Source organism: Dermacentor albipictus, chromosome 2, assembly GCF_038994185.2.
Source record: "Dermacentor albipictus isolate Rhodes 1998 colony chromosome 2, USDA_Dalb.pri_finalv2, whole genome shotgun sequence".
Classification (NCBI taxonomy): domain Eukaryota; kingdom Metazoa; phylum Arthropoda; class Arachnida; order Ixodida; family Ixodidae; genus Dermacentor; species Dermacentor albipictus.
The window spans coordinates 182,399,085-182,414,395 of record NC_091822.1 but is presented as its reverse complement, the minus strand read 5'-3'; the positions used below and the strand labels follow the sequence as shown (position 1 = coordinate 182,414,395).

General features: G+C 43.0%; 1 protein-coding gene across 5 annotated transcripts in view; it reads right to left on the bottom strand.

Annotated features, from left to right (window-relative positions):
- Positions 1-14,933, bottom strand: part of LOC135920464 (uncharacterized) — an 84,294-nt gene extending 69,361 nt beyond the window's left edge. The window contains exons 1-6 of one of the 5 annotated variants that reach the window (XM_065454711.2): positions 14,335-14,933; positions 13,453-13,602; positions 11,459-11,565; positions 11,160-11,355; positions 7,433-7,479; positions 4,743-4,865 (exon numbers count right to left, since the gene is read on the bottom strand). In XM_065454711.2, coding sequence (XP_065310783.1) covers positions 4,743-4,865; positions 7,433-7,479; positions 11,160-11,355; positions 11,459-11,565; positions 13,453-13,602; positions 14,335-14,464 — 753 coding nt within the window. In that variant the 5' untranslated portion in view covers positions 14,465-14,933. The remainder of the gene's footprint in view (positions 1-4,742; positions 4,866-7,432; positions 7,480-11,159; positions 11,356-11,458; positions 11,566-13,452; positions 13,603-14,334) is intronic. The other 4 variants (XM_065454719.2, XM_065454729.2, XM_065454735.2 and 1 more) reach the window with 4 other exon arrangements.
- Positions 14,934-15,311: the final 378 nt, after the last annotated feature.

The window sequence follows — 15,311 nt, the reverse complement described above, 5'->3', positions numbered from 1 at the left end:
GCATCGCGATGCAATGCGCTTCGAGTTTTCCCCTAAATGTGAGAGAGACTGTACACCGCCCTTCGAAAGAAATGTCCACGCGCACACACCGCGCGCGGCGCGAAACGTGCCCAAACACGCGCAGTGCAGGAGGCAATCAAGGCGGCGCGAACGAGAGATGGGAGAGGGGTACCACGGGCTAATAGAATTTTGCTCCGCATGCGGCGCTCTCAACGCCGGCGCAGCAGCGCCGCTCTCGGTGCCGTTCTTGTCTATACTGTCCCAAATACGTTATGAGCAGGACGGGATTCTGGGAAATCCAGACCTCGTCCATCTTATTGGCTATGGCAACTGCAAAGAGCTGAGCGCAGCGTTCGGTGGGCATGAGACTTAGGTGTTTCCTTCATGTTGTACAGCTGTAGGGAACCACACAAAAACAAAGTTAAATGAAAGAAATGAAAAGTTATCACTCATACATACTACTGTACATGATCATCATCATCCTGGTTACACCCACTGCAGGGCGAAGTCCTCTCCCCCACTTCAACTACCCCAGTCATGTACTAATTGTGGTCATGTTGTCCCTGCAAACTTCTTAATCTCATCTGCCAACCTAACTTTCTGCCGCCTCCTGCTACGCATCCCTTCCCTTGGAATCCAGTGCGCAACCCTTAATGACCATCGGTTATCTTCCCTCCTCATTATATGTCCTGCCCATGCCCATTTCTTTTTCTTGATTTCAACCAAGATGTCATTAACTCGCGTTTGTTCCCTCACCCAATCTGCTCTTTTCTTATCCCTTAATGTTACACTCATCATTCTTTCCATAGTTCGTTGCGTCGTCCTCAATTTAAGTAGAACCCTTTTCGTAAGCCTCCAGGTTTCTGCCCCGTACGTGAGTACTGGTAAGACACAGCTGTTATACACTTTTCTCTTGAGAGATAATGGCAACCTGCTGTTCATGATCTGAGAATGCCTGCCAAACGCACCCCAGCCCATTCTTATTCTTATGATTATTTCAGTCTCATGATCCGGACCAGCGGTCACTACCTGCCCTAAGTAAATGTATTCTCTTACCACTCCCAGTGCCTCGCTACCTATCGTAAACTGCTGTTCTCTTCCAAGATTGTTAAACATTACTTCAGTTTTCTGCCGATTAATTTTTAGACCCACCCTTCTGCTTTGCCTCTCCAGGTCAGTGAGCATGCATTGCAAGTGGTCCCCTGAATTACTAAGCAAGGCAATATCATCAGAGAATCGCAAGTTACTAAGATATTCTCCATTCCCTTTCATCCCCAATTCATCCCAGTACACGTCTGAATACCTCCTGTAAACACGCTGTGAATAGCATTGGAGAAATCGTATCTCCTTGTCTGACGCCTTTCTTTATTGGGATTTTGTGGCTTTCTTTATGGAGGACTACGCTGGCTGTGGAGCCGCTATATATATCTTTCAGTATTTTTACATACGGCTCTTCTACACCCCGATTTCATAATCCCTGCATGACTGCCGAGGTTTCGGCTGAATAAAACGCCTTCTCGTAATCAATGAAAGCTATATATAAGCGTTGGTTATATTCCGCACATATCTGTATCCCCTGATTGATAGTGTGATTATGGTCTATTGTTGAGTAGCCTTTACGGAATCCTGCCTGGTCCTTTGGTTGACAGAAGTCTAAGGTGTTCCTGATTCTATTTGCGATTACCTTAGTAAATACTTTATAGGCAACGGGCAGTAATCTTATCGATCTATAATCTTTCATATCTTTGGCGTCCCCTTTCTTATGGATTAGGATTATGTTAGCGTTCTTCCAAGGTTCCGGTATGCTCGAGGTTATGAGGTATTGCATATACAGCGTGGCCAGGTTTTCTAGAACAATCTGCCCACCATCCTTCAATAAATCTGTTGTTACCTGATCCTCCCCAGCTGCTTTCCCCCTTTGCATAGCTCCCAAGGCTTTCTTTACTTCTTCCGGCGTTACTTGTGGGATTTCAAATTCTTTTAGACTTCTCTCTTCCATTATCGTCGTGGGTGCCACAGGTACTGTATATATCTCTATAGAACTCCTCAGTCACTTGAACTATCTCTACCATATTAGTAATGATATTGCCGGCTTTGTCTCTTAATGCATACGTCTGATTCTTGCCTATTCCTAGTTCCTTCTTCACTGCTCTTAGGCTTCCTCCGTTCCTGAGAGCATGTTCAATTCTATCCATATTATACTTATATATATATTACATAATATATATTAAAGATATGCACAATTTCAATAAAATAAAGGTCAACTGCCACCGCAAAGGAATGCCAAAACAATGGTCGGGGCACGTTTCCATTTCTAGTGCGGCCGTGGCTGTCAGTGCAGCTGAGGGCATACGCAGCTTGCTAGCCATGTTTTGTGCCGTCTGTGCAAAGAGCGGGCGTGCCAAGATGGCTTGGCAGCACGTGTGCTGTCTTCCCACGCGTTTAGTACTGGAGGTTGCGTAACGAGTTCAGGAGACGCACTGAAGCGAGACGCAGACGAAGCATTCGCTCTCCGCTGCCAGCGCTTTTCACGATAGCGCTGTGCACATGTGACCAACACTTATCAGCTGTGGAGGCAGAGCTGGTGTAAAAGCGTGGCTGGCTTCACTCCGTACCACCGATCTGGAGATATTGTCGACACGGCATGAAACCGTATCTTTTGTTCCGAACTTTCGAATTCAAGAAAGAATTGTCTGATTCAAACTTAGTTCTTCGAACTTCCTGATACTGAACTTAACGTTACAGTGCAAACACCTAAGACGATCCACAACAAGAAAGACACGACACTTTTTGTGGATCGTCTTAGGTGTTTGAGCTGTAATGTTAGGTTCAGAATTATGTACCAACTAGGCCCAAATGAAGTGTACGTTACTGGAACTTCCTGATAATTTGGAAAATATTGCAGCCCTTTCCGTGCAAGAAACCTTCTTTGGCAACTTTAATACTTTCCATTCAATTAACAAATTTCGATGTGAAAAATGTAATTGCCAACTTTACCAACTTTGTCATATCAAAGTTTAATTGTTCCAGTTTTGTATTTCCCCAGTCTTCACACTTGCTAAATGTCCTTTTAGGTGCGAAAAGAGTGTGCGAGAAGCTTGCATCTTTAAAATTATATTGACTGAATTCGGCGGCCTTGCGTGCCAAAACCATGATCTGACTATGAGGCATGTTGTAGTGGAGGACTGCGGATTAGTCTTGACCACTTGTGCACTGGGTGCCCATTAAAGAACCCCGACGCACAAGCGTTCTTGTATTCCGCCTCCACTGTAATGCAGCCGCTGTGGCCGGTATCAAACCAGCAACCTCATTCTCAGCAGCATCACTTGAAACATTGTGTCAGTGGCATCACTGGGGAGGGGGGGTGGGGGTGCGGGGGTCTGTAAGCAACAAATGCCGTCACCACTAAAGACATTTCGAAGACAGTGCCGCAAAGGGTGCTTCGGTCTGCGAGCCTGCAGCGAGTGCTATCATTGTTCACTTCATCACCATTAGCAAGTCAGATCTTCATGCCGTCTTTTTCTGTTTATTATTCTTTTCTTCAATCACATGACTATTCATGTAGTTCCATATGCAGTAAAAAATGTATTTTTGTTTTATATAACTATTTCTTTACTTTACCAGTCTTCACTATGTCAGTGAAAGAAATACATGGATGCCTATGGGTATTCGGGACTGGCATTTCTCTTCTCTACAACAAGACCCTACCCTACTGTACAAGAAAAACGAATAAATAGGCATGGACTAAAAAAGACGGATACATCAACTCTGATATCTCAACGCCAAGTATTATAGAAAAGATACATTGCAGGTGCGCGAGACTTGGAATATTGCAACAGCCATTCTGAATGCGGACATTTCGTGGTGTATCCATTTCTATGAGTTGCACTGCATAAATATGTGTGCCAGCTAACATTAGCCGAGCTGCTAAATGAAAAAAAAAACTGAAAAGAGTCGTCACTCCTGTGACCACCAAACACCAAATTCTTATAAGCACCATGATCTTCTTTTTTTAGCTTTTAATTTTACAGCGCAGCTGTCAAGGGCTAATTTCCCCAGGGTCGCATCCATGCGTAAACACAAAATTATCGTTCCGATTGGCTCCAGCGTCGTCTCCTTCCACAGCTGGCTCGTCGGCGCCCCTCTGCGCCAACGTGCGGATGCTCTCGTGCCAATGCTCCCGTGTTCGTCATCGTGGTCATTATCTAATTAAGAAATAATGACGTAAACACTATTATAGCGAAGCTGTTAAGGCTAGATCCCCCAGGATCATGTCCGAATGCGGACAAAACTCCAAATACGTGAACCGCTCCCGAAGATTGTGCAATACCGGGCCGACCCGCAGTGGGGATGAAGCAGGCGTTAAGCACTCCCCATAGGTGCGCCGACCCCTAAGATAATGGAATGCCGGCCCGAACCACGGCGGAAGTGCAGTTCGCCATTAGGGGGACCCCATACACACTTTCGCTGGTCATCCTTCACAGATTGGAAGGGCACCGAGTTTTAAGTTTCCTCTTTTTAAACATTTTTGTAGACAAATGATATCTTGTTTCCTTGAACTATCCCACACTTATCCTAAATTCAAATGGCATTGACAGCCAAGTTTCCAGATCATCTTCCCATGCCTAAAAACAGCCGTCCATTCTGCACGGGCTGATCATTGCATTGCTGGTTCACAAACCACGTGGTGCTGCCACCATCTGTGAAAGTTGCAGATCGTGAATACACTTGGAGACACTCACCTTACCAGGGGTGGCAGTATATGCACGCTCCCGGACACGCGAGAACACAGGTCCCGGACAGACGATGGTGACATCTAAACCTCCCAGGATCACACCTTCCAGGCGCAAGCTCTCATAATAGCCCTGAAATTTCATGCGCACACTGTTAACACATTGCGACATGCTGCACGATGCTTCAAACAATACATGATGATCTCACACGTGAATGCTAGTTTGACATTTTATGAACAAGCAGCATACGAGTCGTGCACAAGACATTACGACATACGAGAATGACAGAGGACAACAGCGGAAATTGTGATTAATTTGGCTCACAACCACCTAAATCCTATATGAAATGCGCCTGCAACAATGTAGATATGACTGAACTAAAGCACAGCTCAAGGCAAGAAAAGTTGAAACCATTTCTACTAACGTAAAAATGTTAGCACTATATACCCCGAAAGATCATTGCAATACATTTGCACAGACCCTATAGTATGCAACAATTAAATATTTCAAACTGTAGAACTGTTCACACTGCAAGAAATGCGTACAACAACGGTTGCTAATGATGTTCAGGGTTGGACAAAATCCAACTGCAGAAGTGGCTGAAAAGAGCCGTTTGCTTCCAAGGGCATCGCCCATAAGTGAGAGAAAAGTGCTATTACTCACTGCCCATCACAAGTATGTCAAGGAAGTGGGGAATGCACTGCTAAAACACATTGATATGAGTTCCCTAATATTCGAAACTTTCGAATAACGAATCAAATAGTGTAATTCAGTCTATGAATCAAACGGTCATTATTCGTAAATGCGAATATTATTCGAATACTTCGCGAGTATTTCAAGATGTTAACTGCGCCCAAATAAACAAAATTTCAGAAATGGTCGGCATAATTTCACCCCCGCGGGCATAGTATAGACATAAAACCTAAGAACTTGCGTAGTGGAGCAGGCTACGTCACTTAGGTAGCCACACTTTACAGGCTGTACAACGGTCATTCGCACCCTGAAGAGCCTTGTGCATGCTAAGAGACTACTTGTTCACTCCTAATGCTTCAATTGTGCTTTTAATAAACAATGCTTCATAATGTACAATGTAATGACAGAAACTTGATAATATTAAGAATGCTCTAATGTAAGCATCGCTTTATGATAATTGTGAGAACGGTTATTCATTACTCCAAATCTATTGTAAAGGTATTAGATTTTCAATTCAATTCACTTCTGGCACTGTTAGATTCGTATTAAATTTGTTCTCAAGAACCTCTATTCGCACTCCCCTACAAATTGACATAAACACTAACCAGAAAAATAAGTGAAGCTATATTAGTAAATCACCTTTCTAGAATACCAAGAAAGTGACTCTTACAGTCATAAAAGGGTTGCCAAGCCAGAAAAGATGTAAAAATTAAAAGCTGGTTAGATTAACACCTCGCCATGAAGTCATGAAGTCAGCTTCTGCTCACGCCTAGTTAATTTTTCACGAGTAAAAATGGTCTACATTGTATTCATTCCAGAAGTGCAATGACTTACGCAAGTTTTGATAATTTTGTACTGCACTAAACCACCCAAATACCAGAAAATACTTTCCAATTCATGACATCACACTGACGTACCAGCACTAGAGTTTTGGTGTGAAATCCAAAATATGGAAACTGCCTTCAATTTTTTTCTACTAATCAACTTATCACAAAATTAGTGAAAATAAAGTTTTGACAGAATACTTTACGAGTCTAAGCTGATTTACTGCTCTTCTTTAGTGCCCCCTTAGATCCACCTATGGCAGCACTTCACTTTGATATATTATAATGTAGCAACAAGACAACTTATCGACACGCAGGTACCCTGGCTAGCTTGCTTAACAAGTTGGGTCATTTTAATGCTGACTGTCTGATGAATCAACAAAATCAACTGCTTTAATCGTCCCAGCGCTATATATTTCCTACAAAAAGTGCCAAGAAGGCTCAAGGTTAATTTTGACAACTTGTCATTTCATTGTGCTTGCCAGAATAACTATGGAAAATGCACACGTGCCTTCTACTATGCCTCCATCAGAAACAATAACCCTGTGCGCAGCATAAGATTGATACAACCAAGTTGAGTCATGTTAATGTGAAGAATCTTCATATGTAGCCAAACAGTTATCGCTTTGCCAGTCCCGAATTTTCAGTCCCGCAAGGTGGCAAGGTGATATATTTGGTTAGGATTAATTTGAGTCTGAAACAGAGCTTACAAGCAGACAAAAAGAAGAATCAATAACCAGTGCTGTGTTGTCGTTTATTCTTTCATTTCTCCCGGTTCCTGTCTTTATAGTTGTCTTCCACACTCTTAAAAAAATTTACGCCCTTCGGGGTGTATCCTGTCCCACAACAATAAAAGTCGTCTGACTTGCCCGCATTTCATTTCTTTAACTCTGAGACCGGTACTTCCATGCCACGAATGGCATGCGCGCTATGAGCCTGACATAGCATTCTCGACACGAAAGTAGCGAGAGCAGCGTATTCAAGAAAGGAAATGCAAGCAGGGCAGATGATTATTGTTGTGGGACAAATATACACCCCAAAGGGTGCAGCTGTTTAAGAGTGCACTTATGATACCAATTTAGCAGAAGCAGCAAAAGATTCTTTATCAGCGAGAAGGTGTCGTCTATGTCTGAGTGAATAGGGTAAAAATATTAGTTTAGTAAGAATGATTCCTTTACATACCTGGAGTGCATGCTTGGAACCAGTGTAGGTAGCTGAAAAAGGTGCACCTGGCCAAAGAACAAAAGACTTGCTATATGGGCGCCAACGCCAACAAATGAGCGAGAGTTACAATAATGCTAGAGTGTTATCACTAACTTCTGTCAGTGCAATAAACGAGTGAATTTCGCAGACTGCGGCTGCCATTTACAAAAGTAACATTAGAAAAATGTTTCCTTAACACTCAGCTTCATGTAGTTTTTCTACTAAGGTCAGCAAAAGACGGCAATGTGCATGACGTGGCAGCACAATGGATGACATGCTTGATAAGACAATGCACAAAACGCGATGCTGGGAAGTAATTTCCTTCAGCTGCGCAGTGTTACCTTGTGAAGGACTGGACAAAGTTGTGCATGCCTATGTTCAAGTAGATGACTGCAAGAATACCAATAAGTGAAGCTAAACATGTTCAACCAATTGCAGCCACCTCGCTACGTTCTTTCAATAATAGTGTAAATAATGACAATTATTAACATCAAACGTGGGAGTTGCATAATAGCTCCCAGATTCTTATAAGCTAAAACAATTCCCAAGCAACTAGCATCTTGTAACAACAGGGAGAAGAAAACACCTAGAACAATATTTCGCCAGCCTGCTCCCTCCACAAATAGCAATGTGTCATAACTGTAGTAGAGCCAGTTGATCATTTTCATAATCCAAAAGTGTGCTTTTCTGCTCTGCACATTTGCTACACTAAGGACAGCAGTGCTCATCGTTGAAATGGAATGAATTATGGGGGTTTCGCTAGCCGAGACCACGATTTGATTATGAGGCAATTTGTAGTGGGGGACTCCGGATTAATTTTGACCACCAGGGCATCTTTAACGCGCCCCCTATGCACGGGACACTGCGCATTTTTGCATTTCCCCATCAAAATGCGGCCAGGATTTGATCCCGTGATGTCGTGCTTCATGCAACACTATAGGCGCTAAGCCATCAGGGAGGGTTCAAATGGAAACGAAGTCCGACCTGCACATGCTGAAGTTTGGCTCTTGCACATGTCCACATGACGAGAACCACACGTACATTTTCCATGTCGTAATACAAGCAAACTGTGCTTGTGCACATTGTTTGCAAAAATCACTACGCCACCATTGGTGGGCCTTGGAGAAAAGCTAGCTTTACAGCTATGAAAATGATTTATTCACCCAGCAGTTCAAAGTCTTTCTTTGCTGTTCAGGACATACATTACGTAGATGTCCCCTTCAGTAATGAGTACTTAGCATACAATCAGACATGTAGCATTTTTTTCTTAAAACGATTTCAATCAATTAAAACCACATGTACAAATTATCAGCTGCAGGTATTATGAAGAAGTATTAACTATTCCTAGGCTATTGCATTCGTAACTTGGCACATCGAACATCCCACCAAACATGGTAGCAAAGCGATTGTGTGTAGGAATATTCTGCAGTCTAAGTGGACCGTTTGCTTTCTATTAGTCGCCTGGGTCGCCAGGCAGCATAATGTGGGAATGAAATTACAAATACGCATGGAGGTCTGTTCCATGTAAACAATACAACAGCTACTCATAAAGTGTATTGTCCATATTTGTAAAGTACTGGAGTCATTGTGTGAGCAGAAGGTGCAATTGACCTAAAGACCGAATGTCCACTTTCTTTCTTGCCACTACTACATAAAACAGGCAAAAACAAACTGCATACAAATCTACACTGTGGTTGTACAGGACAAGTAGGTATGTGTTTGCACATTTGCATATGAAAATTAGCGTTGAGCTACTGCATGTGGATCTGCCTTTGGACACTAACAGCCACACTCACACCTTGGCACCTCTTTCATGGCATGACAGCTATCAAAAGCATAGCAGAAACCCTGTACTTGCCAATGTACATGCTGAAAAATAATGGCCATGTTCCCTGCAGCAACATCATACACACTGGCTTCTTTTTTTACTGCATGAACCCCAGCTGTTGTGAAGCAACGCAATAGCACAAAAATACCCGCAATACAATAGCACATAAGTTACGTTTCTCTACAATATCTACGGGTGCACGTCCATCCCTAACCACATTTCTCAGAATGACTCAACTTCTGAAACAAATAAAGAATTGCATAATTTAGAATTCTTTCATCAACTAATAAACTGCCATCGCAATACCGATACATTGGGACTTTTCACCTATTTGACAGGCTATGCTAGCAGATCTCGATGCCCATGAGCAGCAACTCTACTTAGTAGAGATCTTGAATGTTTTAAATATTCATATTTTCCTAAAAATACAGTTGATTGGAATAAGCTGTGACAAAATAGTAACACACAGGAGGGCAGAATACTGGGAAAGTTGGTTAGTGGCTGATAACAGTGCAATGACAATGAGGACTAAGGAAAGCACAAATCAGCACTGGTGTTGTGTCAACGCATTCCTTCCTGCTTCAGTGTGCGGTTGTTAGCAATGAATGAAAATGTTAAGATTCATTGCCGATTTTCGAGACCTATGTTCAGTGAAATTTTCGTTCTGGATGAGATTGTGTTTCACTGATTTCACCATATGCTGAGGCACTTTCACTTTCTTATCATACATTGATTGTACTCAAAATAATTGGATGGTGCCTGTAAAGTCATTAAATACCAAAAATAATTTTAAATTATGGGGTTTCATGCGCCAAAACCACAGTGATTATGGGGCACGCCGTATTGGGGGACTCTAGGAATTTGGACCACCTGGTCTTTAACATGCGCCTAAATCTAAGTACATGGGTGTTTTCACTATTCGCCGCTATCTAACTGCGTCCACCGTGGCCGGGATTTGCTCCCACGACCTCGGGCTTAGCAGCAGAACACCATAGCCACTAAGCAACCACGGCGGGTTCATTATATACCAAGTTTTACACTAAATGTGCTTCCCCCTTTCTTTTTCCTCAGCTGTGCACTTGTGTACCACCTTGTACCACCTTTGCATAACGTTGCAGTACTATTTACGTAAAGAGAACAAATTGCGATTTTCGAGTCCCAATCGAATAGTGCCAGAAGCAAATAAAGTATTCGAATAGCTTTCAAATAATAAACAGCCTTTAACACAATACAATGTAAACTAATGTTCACATCCTAGTATTTTTGGAGTTAGCAATATTCTGCCATTACGTAGTACATTAGAAAGCACAAAAAGCGCATTAGGAGCAAACAAGTTTCTTTGCACGCACTCACAAAACTCTTCAGATAGCGCGAATAATCACCGTGCAGCTTGTAAAGTATGGCTACCTAGGTAACGTAGCCTGCATCAATAAGCAAGTTCTCATGTTATATGTCTATAATATGCCCGCTGGGGTGACAACTTACCGTACTTTCGCTCCAATTTTAAGTTTATTTGGCTGCAGTTGAGGTTTAGAAATATTCGAAAAATTATTAGAAAAATATTCACATTTACGAATAGCAACTATTTGATTCAAAGACCAATTCCCATGGGACAATATCCTATTTGTTATTTGAAAGGTTTGAATATTCACACAGACCATTTGTCACATTAGGACTGCGGTGAAAAAGCTCCGATGTATTTCAGTACCTTATTACTATACAGCATTTCTATGGTGAAAACAGCAAGTGTGGTGTGGTGAAACAACTATCGACCCTCCTATCTGAATACTTTTCTACATGGGCTACTTAATCCAAGCCAGACTACAACTCTTGTCAAATCAAACTACATACAGAAGAGGCAAAGCAAGAGGGACTTACCAAGCTTTCCAGTCGTGCTGCTGTTGACCACAACATGACCTTGCACGCCCTTTTCCTTAAAATACTTTACAACGCACCGTGTAAGAGATATGGCACCGAAGACGTTGCAGTCAAACATCTCTTTGTCGATCTCGACAGTAATCTCCTCAAAGTTGGCGCGCTGGCTACGGCCAGCATTGTTAACTAGGACATCCAACTGGCAAGAAAAAGAGTGCGGTACTTTAATGATCAAGCCAGGTGACGCACCTCCGCACAACCACTATAAATGCTAAGTAACTGTTGGGCACACTAATACAAACCTTGCCAAAATGGTCCAGGACCTTCTGAAGCTGCTCGCTGTGTGACGAGAAGTTGCTAATGCTGAATGGGAGAACAAGAACTTCTGCACCTTTGTCTTTACCAAACTCTATAAAAGTAGAGCAAATTGAGTATTAATAACTTACAGCGTTCAGGGATCTCGATAGAATACCGGTGTTACACATAATTGAATCAAAGGGAAACTGAACAGAAAAATAGGTTGTGCTGTTTTACATTACCCTTCTACAATACCAAGAAAGCCATTTTTCATGAGCATACACTTGATAAGCAAAAAACAACAAAAATGAAAGCTGTGCAGTGGTGACGTCTTGACATCCACAAACATGTCGTGACATCGCAGATATTGATAACGTCAGCTCACGCGGAAATTTTGCATCAACAAAAAAATTAACATATTTTAAAGGAGCCAATGACTGGACTATTCTGTCACAATGACCCAAGCACAATAACGCACTTAGATCTATGACAGTTCCATTGTTCCGAAAGAAATATTAAAAAATGATAGCGCAACCTTCATTTTCCTTTCGAATAGTTTACCCCTTGACCCAAAACTTGGGTAAATAGAGTTTTGACGGAACATTTAGTCTAAAATAATGTAGCATTTCACTTCAATGTCCCTTAAACCAACTAAAGTACATAAGCCTTCACACTGCATAGAAATTCAAAAGGATGATAAAAAAATTGGGTCGCTGACCAAGCCAAAACAAAACATGAAGTGCAAAAAAACATCGAAAAGATTTCGTTTCGACTTGGTTAATGACCCAATTGTTCAATCATCATTTTACCCGACGAGGCAATATTCCGTCAAACGCTTGATTACAGGTTTTCTTTCAAACCCGATGGTTTGTGGACAGTAATACAGCAAAAGACAAGCACTTCCTGAACCACATTCCGCTGAAAGAGGTGTAGAAGCTGTTTATCACCATCACTTCCTTTGCTGGAAAATAACACACTGAAACCACCCTTTATAAATATTTCGTTGTGACCAATGTAACAGCATCTGTGCAGGGACATTATTTCCCATTCAACAGCATCTGCACCAAGATGGCCTTTCATCTGCACATTAGTGCACTGTGAATACGCTGCAGCACAAGTATTTACTCTGACAAGCTCATTTGATTGTTTGCCAGTTTGCCAACGGGTTGGTAAGACTGAAACGTTATGAAAAAAATCACTTTGAGTCATGCTTTACCCATAAAATTGAATTCTGGGGTTTTACGCGCCAACACTACAATATTATAAGGGACGCCGGAGTGGGAGGCTCCGTATCAATTTTGACGACCTGGGGGTTCTATAATGTGCATCCAATGAACGGTATATGGGCATTTTCGTATTTCACCCGCATCGAAATGCCATCGCCATGGCCGGTATTCGATCCAGCTCCCTCGCGCTTGGCAGTGCAATGCCGAAGCCACTACACCACCACGGCGGGTTTGCCATCACCCATTCGGTTTCATGAGCGAAACGAGAACACGCTTTGAAAAAGCGAAGTCCACTTCTTGAAACGTTGGCTCCCGCTTTTACCTTGTTCTCGTTTTGCTCATCGCCTTGAATTTCCATCTCCCGCCTTGCTCTTGTTTTCCCAAGTCAGTTTCAGTAATTCTTTGGTTCAATATGGAAAACCAATGTGAACTGTGATCGCAACACTAAAAAAATTAAGAGACAAAGGAGAGTTTAGGAATAATGTTTTCACCTGTGTGCATTGTTTATTGGCCTCGTTTATGCCAGACCAGCCGAGTAACTACTCAATCCAGTTGTGTTGTAAACAAAAAAATTAAGATGAAATATGGTCAGTTGTGCTAGGTTTGCGTGCTGCTTAACTAGGAGTGAGAAATTGTTTTTAACAATTGGATTACAAGCTGAGCAAGCGCTGTCAAATGCATAAGCAGCAATGCTGGATAGTCTGATAAGGAAATGCACATACATCAAAGTTGAAAGTAGGTGCAAAATAAAAAAGAAATCTAGGACTACTTACCAAGGCATTTGTTTTTTACAAGCTCTAGGTTCTCCAGGTTCGTGCCAGAGAGGACTAGACGAGATCCCACTTTGGCCAGCTCATATGCAAGATACTCGCCAATGCCACTTGATGCTCCTGTGATCCATATTACCTTTCCTCTCAGGGTTGCTGCAATTTCAAAACCATGGTAAGGTGCCTAGGTAATCCATTTAGCAATCATCACATTTGTAATGTTGTATCAGCTCATTTAGCGTTTGCAACTGATCTAGAAGCTGGAAGGGGCTCATGTCGGTGCTGCATCGATTACAAGACACGACCCCGCCCATTCCCCCCCCCCCCCACCGCTTCATTACTATCACTTCTTAATTCGAAGAATGATGAAATGTGTTTTCTGATACACTTGTTAGTTTTCCGCGGTATTCGCAAACGATAGATAACATGACGGCTAAAAGGCTATTACGCTTTTCTAATCCTTTATAGTGCTGCAACTGTATCCCGCCCGTCTAGAAAGGATGTTCGCCATGTGAAACTTTTACTACCTCTGCTTTCTCGCAATCAAAATATGCACTTAACACAATTAAAGGTGCGCGTTTTCCCCGCTTTAGAGGCTACAACTGACGCATGCAATGATTTGCACGTCTTTACCACATAAGAACGTGTGCATACTAAAAACTACCGCAGCGAACGTTTGAACATATTCTTGAAACACCGCTTCAATGTCTTAGCAAGAGCGCCCCGAAAAGGCTTGCAATCTAGGAAACCTGTAATGCACCGCGGATAAGGAAACTGAGGAGCCATTCTACAGCGGGTCATTGAAAAGCCTACACAAGCACCAGTAGAAACATAATAGCGATGTGACATTGAAAAAGATTTGTTTTGCTAGGCCATAGCCAGACTTACCTATCGAACGCCCGAACTTCGACTTGAAGAGAAGCGTCAGGTCGGCGTCGGCTAGTTTAAGCCACGCAACTAGGGCCATGAGCCACAGTACGGCCATATAGAAGAGCCACGGCACCGAACAACACGACATGATGCGGGTACGTTTACGCCGAAATGAGCGTCAGGGAGGTAAGCACAGCAGGTAACAGTTGAAGGGCAAAGTCATTTGGCAGAACACGTATACACAGCTATAGCCGTGAGCGGGTCGGCGCAGCTGCTCGGTTCGAACGGCGCGCTGAAGTCACCGACACGGGATGGAAGAGCCCAAAGGGAATAGCTCAACTGGCAGAAGCACTCGGGTAATAAAACACACAGGTGACGAGCGGTCGGCGCTCTGCGACAACTGCGGAGGGCATGAGTGCACGGACGACAGCCACCGCGTTGTGTCTCGCGACCGCTGCGACTGGCTACATCAGCCATTCGGCTTGACCAGCTTGCTTGGATTACCCGCTGCCTTCTCCCAAAAACCGACCCTTTCTTTCATTCTCCGGCACCTCACAACCCTGCCCCGGGCCCATCGCTGCTAAGGTGGTTGAAGCGCGCGCCTTTCGAATGATTCAGTGGAATCAATGGCCAGTGTGTCAGGTTAAGATGCTATCATTTCCGCGTTAGTGCCTTTCATTACGTCACCGGAAATGCAGCAATATCAGCGCTGACGTATGCACAGCTGAGCTCAGCCTGTTCATAGGACGTCGGCAGGAAAATGAGCAAGAGTGAGCAGATATCTATATAATTGCGCGCAACATATAAGCGCAGTTCAGCACGTTACGTCAAGAAAGCTAATTAGGATTTTCCTTAGATAAACCGTTTAATCGTTTACATTAGGATACATGTCGAGTAAAACAAATTCTTGGGCGAGTTGGTCACTTATTACAGGCATAACAGCTGCGCCAAACAACACACACAAAAGAAAGGAACACTGACCGACACGGACAAGC